General features: G+C 31.0%; 1 protein-coding gene and 1 long non-coding RNA gene across 3 annotated transcripts; both read left to right on the plus strand.

Annotated features, from left to right (window-relative positions):
• Nucleotides 1-8: 8 nt before the first annotated feature.
• On the plus strand, nucleotides 9-1,365 carry LOC111700803 (uncharacterized). The gene is made up of 2 exons (XR_002765051.1): nucleotides 9-88; nucleotides 698-1,365. It is a non-coding gene; the product is annotated as an uncharacterized LOC111700803 (long non-coding RNA).
• Nucleotides 1,366-5,980: 4,615 nt separating this feature from the next.
• Nucleotides 5,981-9,193, plus strand: LOC111700625 (uncharacterized). Of its 2 annotated transcripts, none has more exons than XM_023471606.1 (2): nucleotides 5,981-6,179; nucleotides 7,318-8,704. In XM_023471606.1, the coding sequence occupies exons 1-2, from the start codon at nucleotides 6,128-6,130 to the stop codon at nucleotides 8,346-8,348; spliced, it is 1,083 nt and encodes a 360-aa protein (XP_023327374.1). In that variant the 5' UTR covers nucleotides 5,981-6,127; the 3' UTR covers nucleotides 8,349-8,704. The 2 variants fall into 2 exon arrangements, with proteins under 2 accessions (XP_023327374.1, XP_023327382.1); XM_023471614.1 differs by lacking the exon at nucleotides 5,981-6,179 and adding an exon at nucleotides 8,877-9,193 and having other exon boundaries at nucleotides 6,187-7,407.
• Nucleotides 9,194-14,705: the final 5,512 nt, after the last annotated feature.

Below are 14,705 nucleotides of genomic sequence, written 5' to 3' on the forward strand. Positions count from 1 at the left end.
TATTATTTAGGAACCTATGTACCCTCTACTGTTGATTTCCCAATAACAAACGGAGATAAAGGATTTGGATTCAGTAATCCATACGAGGGTAATTATTTTTTTCAATTAAACAAACTCCAAGGTTTTCAAAAAAAATGCATGGCAATTACATGACAAATTTTCAATCGTTATGTAATGCTTTACGATTCATTTTTTGCGTGATCACACAAGACTTTTCTACATTTGTTCTGTGCCCTTATTTTCTATCGGAAATCAACGACGATTTCAAGTCGTCTTCTGAAGTTCAAATATTTATAGTGATATGAAAATGTTTGATATGTTTGTAAACTAAAATATTTATCTGAACGAATGGACTGAAAGCGTGATTTTATATGACCCTCTTATGGCAATGTCCAATTTACAACGGTGCCCTTGAAAGCTTTGTATGATCAAGTTTGAATTAGATATATCAACGTTTTATTTTCTTTTTTAATGTTTGTTTTCATTTTTGATTTCTCTGCCACTTTCGCATTTACTGCGTAACTGAAACAATGGAAAAATTATCAGATTGTTAACCTTTTTGGGTTAGTATACTAAAATAAAACATTTTTTATCAGATCGAGAATTTAAGGGTATCGTTGTAAATCGTGATTGCCATCTTTGCATGGAGGGACATTTGAAATTACGCTTACAGTCCCTTTATATAAATCATTTTCAGGTCAGCCTCATTCAACAAACTCGCACAACGGGCACAACCATCCACTCGAGCATTTATATAGAGATTAGATAAACTCAGAAATAATATTAAATGTCGTCGTCTAACACTTGGATATTTTACATAACAGGCACAGTACTGTACTGTACAGTGATATCGCCTGTCTAGTCTTCATGTTTTTCATCAGTCCTGTCCCTGCTGATTTAATCTACAAAACAAGATATTGATTAAAAGTTTGAAGCACATAGTGTAAATGAAAACGTTATTATTTACGAAACATTTTTCTAGAATGTATGTTTGATATTTTCATCTATTTTCGCATATTTGCGAAAAATTTGCTACGTTTTCTGATAGTTTTTAAATGGCCTTAATTAAAACCCAAATTCAAAGGGCTTAGTTTTAAGCTAAAATTGAAATATTTCTGTATTTTATACAATTATATAAAATACAGGTACATTGTGCCACTTTATCTTTGTATTAAGATACAAACTTTGTGCCAAAATGTGAATAGATGTGTTGATATACAACGTGTGTGCCAAATTATGAACAAATTTATGTGTTTTTAAACATGTTTAATAGAATCATATTGAACAAAATTAACCATTATATAGAGATAATTCTTAGGAATTAAAAAGTTTACCATGGTATTGGAATAAACAATAAGAAAACAATTGTAACACTTTATTTTGACTGGCCAAGTTTATTATTACATATTATTAGCATCAAATATTAAAGAGAATATTTCGAAACCTTACCACCAGTTCAAATTTGAGTCACCGATTAAAATCTTCTTCCTCAACTTTTAACTTTTAATCGATGGTTCAAATTTGAGCCGGCAGCTTTAGCCTGCTTATAGCTTTAAAGACAAGGTCGATTTTGAAGTGTCGCAACGCCTTAGGCTTTAATTTTACCGCTCTAGCAAGTATATTGGTCATTAAACATGCATATTACCTACAAGCTGAAGTGCCCAGGCTTGTGTGTATACATTTAAAAAACATTTTTTTTAAATCAAATTTTTAAGTCTATGTTACCCCGAGGGTTTTCTCTTTAAAAATTAGCCAATTTGGTCCAGCCGTTTGGCCAGCTTTAACTAACATATATGATCAGAGAACTTACGTTGTGGATTATTATGTAGATTATTATGTAGATTATTATGTAGATTATTATGTAGATTATTATGTAGATTATTATGTAGATTATTATGTAGATTTGTGAACCATATCCCTCAAACTTCCCCTTTTGTAAGGTCGTCTCCGTCAAACTGTATCTCCGNGTAGATTATTATGTGGATTATTATGTAGATTATTATGTAGATTTTTATGTAGATTATGATGCAGATTATTATGTTGATTATTATGTAGATTATTATGTGGATTATTATGTAGATTATTATGTAGATTATTATGTAGGTTATTATGTAGATTATTATCTTTTCTTGTGTTGCAAATTCTCTAGTTTTAGTTTGTTAACTTTCGAAATAAAGAAATTCTCTGTGGCTTACCAAAATATCAGAGATAATCAGAAAACTCTAAAATAGGAAGAAGATTTTTAGAATCAAGTCCAATGAGCTTGAGGCATAGAAATTTTGCAGTGTAGACGGTCCATTTCACTAGAATACTGATTTAATAAGTGTTTAGTAAACATTTGCTTTGTAACATTTTATTAACATTTAGTATTGCTATAATGTCGTAATCCTATTTCTTTTTTTTCTGGTTATCACTGTATATTGAACGTCAGAAATAAATCTGTAAAATGTGCATGAAGGTATAGGTATTGTTCACGTGGTGGAAAATATTGCATGATCAATAGTAATTTAGAAAACATTTAAAATAATTATTTTAGAGATAGATAGATCCGAAAATATTTACGTAGATAGAGCTCAAGACAGGAGTTCAAATTTAAGAAAACTAGGCTTTTACTTCTATTTCAACTTTTAATTGTGGCTTTATCTGTAAGCATCTTCTCTTTGTAACAGCATAAAACAAAAACAAAAAAGTTTTCGGATTTCATAATATTTTTTCGCGCATTTTCAAAATTTTACAAAAATAAAAACTTTTAAACACAAATTTTTAAAATTTTGATCATTCATAAACCTTCCCTGGGGTCACGTGAGGTTCCACACAAAATTTGAGCCCGATCGGTTGAGCCGTTTTGACGTTTATTGGATACAAACAAACAGACAGACAAGCTAAATTTATTTAAGGAAATTATGAAACCTGGTTTTTATAATTCTCTTAGATTTTACAGTGCGTTTTTGTAAACAAAAATATAGACCGGGTATTTGTGTATACGGTTTTTTATGCAGTTAGACGAATAACTTCAAACTTGATAAATACATAGATAAATGCTTATTCAGATAAAAAGATAAATCATCAAAAACAGAAGAAAAAAATTAAGAAATATATATATATATATATATATATATGCCACTGTGAACATAATAGAGTTTAGGCTTCATTAGTGGTACGACTTTGCGACATTTTGCCACATCTAGTTGTTACTAAACGCACGTGCAATTTATTTTGGCTTGCCGTGAAATTATGAAACTTGCTACGTAATACGTATACGCATCCTGGTTCATCACCATCTCTAAACTTTACAGTACACTGTTTTTTTAAACAAAAATATGGACCGGGTTCCATACGGTTCTTGATAATCACATAATTCTAACAATTCATTATTTTTATTTTTTTTATTTTTTAAATTGGATACAGTTGATACAGAAAATTCTATTTTGTTTCATCTTGTCATCGTTTCTTCTTCCTTTCTTTTACTTACTGTCCCTGAACAGATAATTAAATAAAATATCGAAGAAATACAAAAATATGTTACTTTTGTTTAGAATATTTGTGCCAAAAAAAAACAAGCAAAACGAAAGTAATTAATAAACAGGAAAACACTGATTCTTGGAATTTTGTAAAAACATTAAAGTTTAAAATGTTCTCGATTGTTTTAAACAGGAACAACATTAAATCATAAAAGTTTTATCAATTGATTTTTATCAATTTTCTTTAAATATTCTTTGCGTATCATTATAATGATTGTTTTTATAAGTACAAAACAAACATGCAGTGTTTTCAGAAGAAGAAAAACGAAGAGAACAATTAGTCCGCTATTAATTGGTCAGTCCTAAACTCCTAAATAATGAATATGTAATAATGTATATGTACATTGTTTTAGAAGTAAATTGGTTGGAATGATTATCCTGCTATCATTAAATGTCAATATACAGTATACAGTACAGTACTATTTCGGTTCACTACATCATTAGCGGTTGTAAGAAATGACAGGGAAATGGTGGTCTGAAATCCCCCCCGCCCCTTCTTACATTGGAATGTGGTGAATAGTGGTCAGATTTGTTGAATATGTTTTGTATGACCCCTGGAGACCATTAGAACCAATTAGATTCCATTTATGTTGAGTACAATCTTTTTTTTCAATCTATCCAATATACTTTATCTATACCTGCCATCTTTCAACATTAGTTAGCTAGCTATCCACCTATTTTTCAACACTGTTAGCTTGCTATCCAGCTATCTTTCAACACTAGCTAGTTAGCTATCTAGCTGTCTTTCGACAGTATTTAGCTAGCTATCCAGCTATCCTTTAACATCAGTAAGGGTTTTCCAGCTATTCAACTATCTTTTAACACTAGTTATCTAGCTATCCAGCCATCTTTCAACACTAGTTAGCTATTATCTAGATATCTTTCAACTCCAATTAGTTAGCTATTACTAGCTATCCTTCAACACTTGCTAGTTAGATATCCAGCTATCTATCAACACTACTTAGCTATCTATCGAACTATCTTACAACACTATTTAGTTATCTATCCATCTATCTTTAAACACCAGCTAGTTAGCTATCCATGTATCTCTTAACACTCCTTAGCTAGCTATCCATCTGTCACTTAGCATTAGTTAACTAGCTTTCTAGCTTTCCTTCAACACTAGTTAGTTATCTAGCTATCTCATAAAATTAGTTATCCAGCTATCCTTCTATAAATAAATGAACCATAATAATAACCATGAATCAAGATACAAATCATAAAAACAATTTATCTAATGACCATGAATCAAGACACTTGGATTTTTAAAAAAATTAACTCTACATTTTTTCACTCTTCCGCTGAGCCGCCCCCCCCCCCCTCCCCCTCCATGATTTTATTGGTTACTTGACTAAAAAAGGAAAGAAAGATTTAGTTTAATGTTTTGTGGAGCTGACTGTATCAAATCAGGTTCTTCTGACAGATGTTTAACTCCTTGTTTTATTGATGCTAACCCTCCCCAAGCTACACTGATTGATTTATTGATGATTGATTGCAAGAATTTAAATTGATTTTATCAGAGTTGAATAATCAAATCTCGACAGGGGTGCATTTTTTACCCGGGAGCGTAATCAATAATAATATATTATATGTATTTTCCAACCTCTATTTCAACAAACTTTTGGCATCAAAATCAATTCATATTTTTGTGTGTTTCTCAGTTTGTCTTTATTTTCCTGCAGCACATGGCTTTAATTGATATTTTCTCAATTAAAGTTTTAAATCATCAACCGATATATTTTTTGAAGAAAATTGGCAAAATTTGATTGAGTTTCCCTGCTTAAGGCCCTATCTTTCTATCCATATATGTGTATTGTTAGATTAGACAGTTCGCAGATCGATCCTTTATTATCTATTTACAGAATAGAGATAGATGTATATAGTAATACTATATATGTATAGATAAAACAGGTAGACAGATAGATAGTATGTCAATTTACATTTTTATAATTTTGAAAAAAGATTGTCTTAAAAGTTGTCAACTGGCCGGCCGAGAGAAATATTTCAGATTTTTTTGTGAAAAGGGCGTGAAGCAGTAGAAATTTTTGAAAAATCAAAAAATCAAAAGTTTAAATAAAAATGGTGTCGTAACTACTTCTTATATATAAATATATTTCCAAAAGTTGTGTCGTGAATGATTTTTACATCTTTGTTAATTTTTTGTTAAAGGTTTTTTAAAAAAACATAAAAAAGAAAAACAACAAAAAACTTAAAAATTAAAAAAATCAAAAAATCAAAAGTTTAAATAAAAATGGTGTCGTAACTACTTCTTATATATAAATATATTTCCTAAAGTTGTGTCGTGAATGATTTATACATTTTTATTAAATTTTTGTTATGAATCTCTTGATATAACATGTTCATATAGGTCTGGAGATTTCAGACCGCTATATTCTAAATTCATATTGTTTCCTTTCTATGTCAAATTTAAAAATTTAAACAAAACTCCTTTAATGTTAATTTCTCACCTCAAAATGCAATTTGTTTTCGATTAATTATCCACAAAATGTTTGTTAAACTAAATAGTTTTGATAAATAAAAATCATTTAATTTCACTTTTTCAAAACTTATTTTTTCAGAACCATGAACCCAATATACACCATATTATGGGCTATAATGTCAACATTTCAGCATATTTACAACAACACAGGGACTGTGGTAAGAAACCTGGGCCAAAAACTAGTTTTAGTTTGTAATTCTATAAAACGTCATGCTAAAGATCTATTGGTTGAGAATAAAACATTTAACATATCATCTGGAACTGATTTTAACAGAAATTGGAAAACCTTCAAAACAAACATAAAAAATGAATTGAGTAACTTAAATATTAAAAAGCAAACTTTGAACCTTATAGGAAATATTCCAAGTCCATCATTAAATACCAGATTTGATCAAAATATTGACAAGATAACAAAGAAAATTGAATATCAAATATGGGCCAATATTAAATGCATAATGAGCGAACTAGCAACAAAAGAAATGGAAAACATCATTAAAGACTTAAAAGGCGAAAGTTTTTTCAATCTGTCGAGCGATACTATGAAAACAGAACTGGCCGAATATATTAAACTGGGTAAAAAATTTACACCCTATTGTAAAGTCAATATAAAACACGAATTGGAGTTATTTGAACAAGAAATAACTAAGATTGTAAATCAGCTTGTGTGGAAAGAATCCCAATATATCAAAACCAAAAATATATTCGTCAGGTTCAGACTGCTTCAAAAAACCAGTTTTGTGAAACAAAACCCAGAGATTAGTTTGCTGTTATCCTCAATTTTAAAAAATTATAAAAAAGAAAGAATACAATTTAAAATGCAGTTAAAAAACAAAAACTACGGTAATCTCGCGACAAAAAAGGAAATCGAAGAAGTGGTTAAACCAAATTCTGACCAAATTGTGGTGGCAGCAGATAAAAATGTGGGTTATGTTTGTATGGATAAAACCGACCTCTTAGCACAATATGATAAAATAAATGCTAAACAACATTTTGGTAAAGCTCAAATAACCGAAGACTGGTACTTGGAAAACATAAAACAATATCTACAACAAGCCTCCGAAAACATCCCAGACGAGTTAGCAAATATAGTTTCATGTACTGATTTTAAATGGACCGAGAAAAAATCTGAAATTGGCACTTTAAGATTAATGCCTAAAATACTCAAATTAAAACGTATATCAAAAGAAAACGTAGAAAACCTGAATTGCAGAGGCATTAAAAGCTCAATGCACGATCCCTTAAAAATAGTGCAAAAAGCTTTGGACAAAATATATAGCCATTTACTCTATTTTATAGAAAACGAGTTCTGGAGACGGTATGGACGACTATCACCCTCGGTAACTGGAATTGAGGAAGCAATAGAAAGAATTAAAAAAACACACACAGGTAACTGGGGCGAATCATTAGAACTAGAAGGTGATTTTGGAGACTTGTATTCCAATTGCAACAAAGAATTATTGGAAGAATGTTTAAAACAAAGCTGCCAATTAGCTAAATTTTCACAGGAATCAATAGAGTTTATTCTAAACTTAATGTCAGTATCAATGAACCATTCATACTTCAAAGAACCGAAGGGGATTTATAAAACACTAAAGGGTTTTTCAATGGGAGACAACTCTGCTGCGAGAGGCAGCGAATTAATCCTCAGAATTTTCGAATTAAAGATATTCAAAAAATTACAAGAACGCAAACTACATAAAAATGTAAACAGATATTTAAGATTTCGTGATGATGTTTCATTACACATTATAGGAAGCCCGGAAACAATGCTCAAAATAGTTAAAATTATAACAACAGGTTACCCAGATGCTATACAATTCAACGTCGAAACTAAGATTATATATGGGAAGTTCCTAAATATTAAAATTTTCAACAACCCCTCAACTACAAAACCGGTAACAACGGTATTAAGAAAATCCAACTCAAAATATGATATAATTCCATTTAACTCTAATATAAGCCCAAAATATAAAAAAATGGCAGGTTTATGCTATTTCAAAACAAACAAGACACATACAACATCAGAAGAAGAACTAGGTCGGCAAAATGACATAGTTACTGCTATTCTAAAACAAAAAGGTTTTCCGTCAAATTTCATTAAAAAACTAGCTAAAACACCAAAAGACAAAGAAATAAAAGAGAAAAAGAAGTTTACCGGAGTTACAGTTTTTGACAGCATCAGTATGAGACACAAATTTGTTAAAAACGTAATAAAAAACTCAACAATAAACAAAGAAGTTTATTACCTACCTACAGAAATCCCAGGAACAAAATTAGAACAATTTATCTTCACAATTAAGAAAATGAAAAACCAACTGGGTTTTTAAATCAATCCTCATCAAAAACAAACTAGGTCTATAAAATTAACATAAACATTACAACGAGTTTTTTCCGGGTTTTTTCTGCAAATGGAAAAAAGCAACAAAGGAAAATTGGTCCCCGAAGCATGGGTCCGGTGTTCATGGAGCACCGGACCCATGTGGGGGTTTTCCCATTGAAAACGGGAAAACCAATCCGACAATGACCGGTGCTCCATTGCATTGGCACACATGAAAAGACCAATGTTCCTTTCGAGCAAATTTTGATCTTACCAAAATATAAACATATGGATTTTTCAAACTTAGTTATGAAATTTTAAACTAGCTTTCAAAACATTATCATTATTGCAAAGGAAAATTAAACTTTAACAAAATTTAATTATTGTAATACAGGAAAATTCACGAAATATTTAATTTTGCAATTCAAGAGTTAATTTTTTAAAAATTTTTTAATTTTTATTTTTTAATTTTTTAAGTATAAATTTTTTTAATTTTTGAATTTTTAAATTTTTTAAATAACAAATATCTATTTTTTAGGCAACCTCGGCAAATTTTGGATGAAAACATTAACTTCAGGCACAATATGTTAATTTTATATGGTAATTTTTAATCTCAAACAACCAAAGGATGGCCATTCTAGGTAATACTTCAAAGAGAATGAGAACTTTTATATTATTCCAAGCCTGGAGAATTAATGGTTAGAGTTAATGTTACTGAGCCCGCATTGTTTCTATCTGCTAGACTTTCCTATACTTTTTAGTACAGGATAAACAAGGTTTGATAGACTTAGCCGTAAATTAACCAGGAGAAATCCTGCGCCTATACATTTTTCGAAATGTGTAATCTATAAACATGATTTAGTATTACTTTAGCTATCAAGAATTATATATATCTGTAAGTATGTTGCCTATAAAGTCAATCTGAAACCAGTCATTGCATTGTAACCAAGTAGAATACAAATATGTTTATTTGATTCCTCCCAACATATATATTTATCATTTTATAACAACAACAGGGTGTTTCATGATATTTGCTACGTTTTTTTTCAGTTTTATTCCAGGAACAATAGGACAGATCGACTGGAAGATGATAAGAAATAAAAAATGAATTTTATAATTTGTTTTTTTATAAATGTTCTCCTTACTCTCTTGGCAATCGGACACCGAAGAACGTGATAACTTTAAATTACAAAAAATATAAATTGGTTTTTATATTTCGTGATTTTGATTTTAGTTTTTAACCAAATAAATTGATTTATAATAAAGAGAAATTTAATAAGGATATTCCTAAATTATATATATATGTGTATGATATGAATGAACTATTTTTAAAGGGACAGACCGGCTATGTAAGGTTGCTAGACTGAGTATGTAGGAACATATTTCTCAAAAGAAATTTGTCAATTAATCAATGCTAGAATCAATCATTTCGTTTTCATTTTTATATTGAATTTCTTATTTTCTATGAATTTGTTCGCAGATTTCTACAAATTCTTCAAATGTCACCTTTTCAATAATAATTTCAGAAAATCTGCAGAAAATATTTGTGAATAATGAGAAACTAGAATAATGGGAAAATAGAAACTAATAATTGAACAATTGAATATTTTCGATGATAAGATTAATTTTTATTTTCTCAACCTGTTCCTAAATAACTAATTACTTTACTGAAGAATTTTGTTTACATTTTTTGTCGTCGTTATTTAATAATTTTAAAAAAAAACAATTCTTAAAACGTTTACACCCAAAAGTACGATTTTGAACGCCAACTTTGCGCTCAAACTTAGGATTTACAGATCTGTTATATGTCTCAAATGAATCCTAAAGAAGTTGTCCACAATACTGCATACTCAGTTCTACTACCTTTCATAGCCGGTCGGTCCCTTTAAAATACCTTAAATATATATATATATTTATTTCCAGCCCGAACTCTTCAAATTGGTGCTGTTTTTGCAAAAGGATTCGCCGAATAAAAATGATGAAATGCAAATCTAAAAATTGCTACGGTTCAAATTGCATGCATTAGCAAACCACTTCTAAATTGTATGTGATTTAGCAGACCTGCGTCCTGGAGAGAAACCCCTGCAACTTGAATATTTACATCTTTTCTTTACTTCTCGATGGAGTCTCAGATAAAACGAATAAGTATATTTAGAATAGATTTATCTTCATGATGTTTAAAATAGGAGCTACAAAATTAGATAGATTTTAATTTGAGGCTTCTGAGACTTCTTTGAGAAATTTTTATTAAATGTTAAACACCAATTACATCTCGCCATATAACAGCTCGCCTAGTAACATTTTGCCATATAACAACAACTCGCCTATATATAGATTTTATTTACATTCTTCAGCTATATTAATAATTAAGTAGATTTAAATTTAGCTTCCTCGTTGAAGTTCATGTCCAATCATTTGAATGTATTCTTGAGGAGGGGTGGTATTGAAGCTTGTCACAAGAAACTTGATCCTTTGAATGTTGTCCAGGGCAACCTGCTTCCTGCCTGTGTTTACGTGGATGTCCTGACCGACAGAGTTTGACAGAAACACACGTCGTGTGTTTGCTTCCTGGGATCTAACAAGCTTTAGAAAGTCCCAAACATGTGTCTTTGCTCCAACTAAACTGTTAATCTTCCTGTTATAGCTTTCAAGCAAATTGTTGGTCTGTGGACCACGCTGCAGTATAGTTTTGATTCCATAGATTTGGAGCAAACAATGCAGAATTGCCTCCTCTACGCTCAATCCAGGTTTTGCGGAAGTATACAACAAATACTTGAATTTCTTCCTCAAAGTCGGCCCATTCCTCATCTATTTCCAAGGTATTCTAAATATTCTCAGGATGGTTTCCCCAAGATGGTTATATTAGACGCATGTAGTATTCCCGACATTGCGGGAATTAATGTATTTGCGGATTTTTGGTTTTTGATTCGTAGTTTTTCTGGTATAATTTCATTTAATTTAATTTAAAAATTTATATATAAGCGAGTTGTTGTTATATGGAGAAATGTTACTTAGGCGTTTTGTTATATGGCGAGTTGTTATATGGCGAAATGTTATATGGCGAAATGTTATATGGCGAAATGTTATATGGCGAAATGTTATATGGCGAAATGTTATATGGCGAAATGTTACATGGCGAAATGTTATATGGCGAAATGTTATATGGCGAAATGTTATATGGCGAAATGTTATATGGCGAAATGTTATATGGCGAAATGTTATATGGCGAAATTTTATATGGCGAAATGTTATATGGCGAAATGTAACTGAGCCCCAATTCTTCCAATTCAACCAAGCCACAGAAAAGGGGAATTTTTCCGTAACAGAATTTCCAGAGAACAGTTTTGGCAAGAAACTCTATTTAAACTAAACCTGCAATATACATTGTAGTTCAGAGAATTAAGTTTGATTTAATATCAGTCATGTGCATGTACAATTGATTTGATATTGGCATCAATTTAATTTTAGATCTTTAGAAATATAGGTATTATTTTCTTTGTATGTTCCTAGACAGTTTTCACGCATATGAATGCATATTAAATATCGTTTACGAAAAAAATAAAAGATTGAAAGCTATTTTTTTTCTAGCTATGAACAATTTGATTTGTTTCAGAACCCTTTAGAACTGTGATAGGTGTATAACACTGTAACAGTCCCATTATATCAGTCCTGGATGTAAGACTGTAATAGTACCTTTAGATCAGTCCTGGGTGTAAGACTGTAACAGTACCTTTAGAACTGTGATAGGTGTATAACACTGTAAAATTCCCATTATATCAGTCCTGGGTGTAAGACTGTAACAGTCCCTTTAGATCAGTCCTGGATGTCCTTTAGATCAGTCCTGGATGTCCTTTAGATCAGTCCTGGATGTCCTTTAGATCAGTCCTGGATGTAAGACTGTAACAGTCCCTTTAGATGAGTCCTGGAAATAAGACTGTAACAGTCCCTTTAGATCAGTCCTGGATGTAAAACTGTAACAGTTCCTTTAGATCAGTCCTGGAAATAAGACTGTAACAGTCCCTTTAGATCAGTCCTGGATGTAAGACTTTAACAGTCCCTTTAAACTATGCGTGTGTGGGGGCTGCCTTTAATTGATGAATTTCTAATCATGCAATATTTCAATTTACCAACCAGCGGATCCTTATACCTATCCATCTATCCAACAGTTTATCTATCTGTCTCGACATCAATCCGCATATGTGTTTGTCTGTTATCCATCTGTCAATTTACTAATGTCGGTTTGTCTTCAGGCGTTAACATGCAAAACCACGAGACATCAGTCATAGCAATATTTATATTTGTCGATCAAAGTTATTATATAAAAATGTCTATCTGTGTATGTATAATGTAATGTCTATCTGTGTATGTATAATGTAATGTCTATCTGTGTATGTATAATGTAATGTCTATCTGTGTGTGTATAATGTAATGTCTATCTGTGTATGTATAATGTAATGTCTATCTGTGTATGTATAATGTAATGTCTATCTGTGTATGTATAATGTAATGTCTATCTGTGTATGTATAATGTAATGTCTATCTGTGTATGTATAATGTAATGTCTATCTGTGTATGTATAATGTAATGTCTATCTGTGTATGTATAATGTAATGTCTATCTGTGTATGTATAGTTTATATTTGATTTTTGAAAATGTGGTTTATGCATTTTTGTCAGCATTGAGAGGTGTCAATTCTTAATGTTTATACCTGTCCCGCATGTCCAATAAAATTACCGAATATTTTACTTCCAAAGCGGTTTTCCAAAGGAATTGAGTCTTTGAAACAAATCCTAATTTTCTAATACCTATATATCTACAACCAAATTATGTAAACTTTTGATATTTCAAACTTTGATTGTTTTATAAAACAGTATTCATAGTTTGAAATATCTAAGGTCTACAACATTGGGTTGTTAAGATATAGGGATTTAAAAATCAGAGTTTGTGGCAAAGACTCAATTCCTTTCTGCAATTTCTAGAAAGTAAATATTGATATTTCTTAAACATAAAACAGCTTGTAAACAAATACATATTAATAGATTAATCAGAATAAGTCCGACATCCTTGATCAGCCAAAGTGTAAAGGGTACTGTTGTGAATCGTAGTTGAGCCTCTCGTCTCTATTCTTGAAGTCTCTGACACCTAGATAAGACTTCAGGTGTTTTTTTTCTTATTAAGCACTTCTAAATTTATAACTTAAAAATATATGTTTTTGAATAGTTTTCACGAGAAAAACAAAACATTTCCTCTTTTAAACGAGTAAGGACGACCTTATCTTAAAATTCTTAAAACCGCAATTGAGCGTATTTAAGAAGGTGTTCAGGACAACTCAGATAATTAGTTTAATTAAAGGAACATATTTTCTAGATTACCAGTAACCATCATTAATCATTATATATCCTTACACACACATTTAATTCTTACATTCCACAGCACCTGGGAGTAGGCAGGGTGGGGGTAACATAAGCAAGGTATGAAGGAAGATATAAAGGGGGGGAAATGATTAAAATGCGTTTAGTTTGTGAAAAGGGTTTGGGAGGAACTGTCTAATTTAATGTGATGAGTTTATAATACCGGAATTAAACACGATAATACCACATTACATATTTCAAGAATTTCCAGACTGCCTTCGTTCTCATTTTCTTTTAAACAACCAGTGGCCGAATTTAAAGAATTTGAGCGGCGGTTTAAATTTAAGCCGCAGCTTAAATATGGTTGGTTCCACTTAAAATTGTATCAAATGTTTCAAAATTTAAGCCGGCGCTTAATTTAAACCGGGTTTTGGCAGATTTAAACCGCGGCTCAAACTCTTTAAATTCCATCTCTGGGTTCTCCTTTAACTATGAACTTCCTGGGTTCTCCTTTATCTTTAACTACTTGGGTTCTCCTTTATCTTTAAACTACCTGGGTTCTCTTTTATCTTCAAACTACTTGGGTTCTCCTTTATCTTTAAACTACTTGGGTTCTCCAATATCTTTAAACTACATGGGTTCTCCTTTATCTTTAAACTACCTGGGTTCTCCTTTCCCTTTAAACTACCTGGGTTCTCCTTTATCTTTAAACTAAATGGGTTCTCATTTATCTTTAAACTATTTGGGTTCTCCTTTATCTTTTAACTACCTGGGTTCTCCTTTATCTTTAAAATACCTGGGTTCTCCTTTATCTTTAAACTACTTGATTTCTCCTTTATCTTTAAACTACATGGGTTCCCCTTTATCTTTAAACTAACTGGGTTCTCCTTTCCCTTTAAACTACCTGGGTTCTCCTTTATCTTTAAACTAAATGGGTTCTCATTTATCTTTAAACTACCTGGGTTCTCCTTTCCCTATAAACTGCCTGGGTTCTTCTTTATCTTAAAACTAAATGG

The sequence above is a fragment of the Eurytemora carolleeae genome, unplaced genomic scaffold (assembly GCF_000591075.1).
Source record: "Eurytemora carolleeae unplaced genomic scaffold, Eaff_2.0 scaffold81, whole genome shotgun sequence".
Lineage (NCBI taxonomy): Eukaryota > Metazoa > Arthropoda > Copepoda > Calanoida > Temoridae > Eurytemora > Eurytemora carolleeae.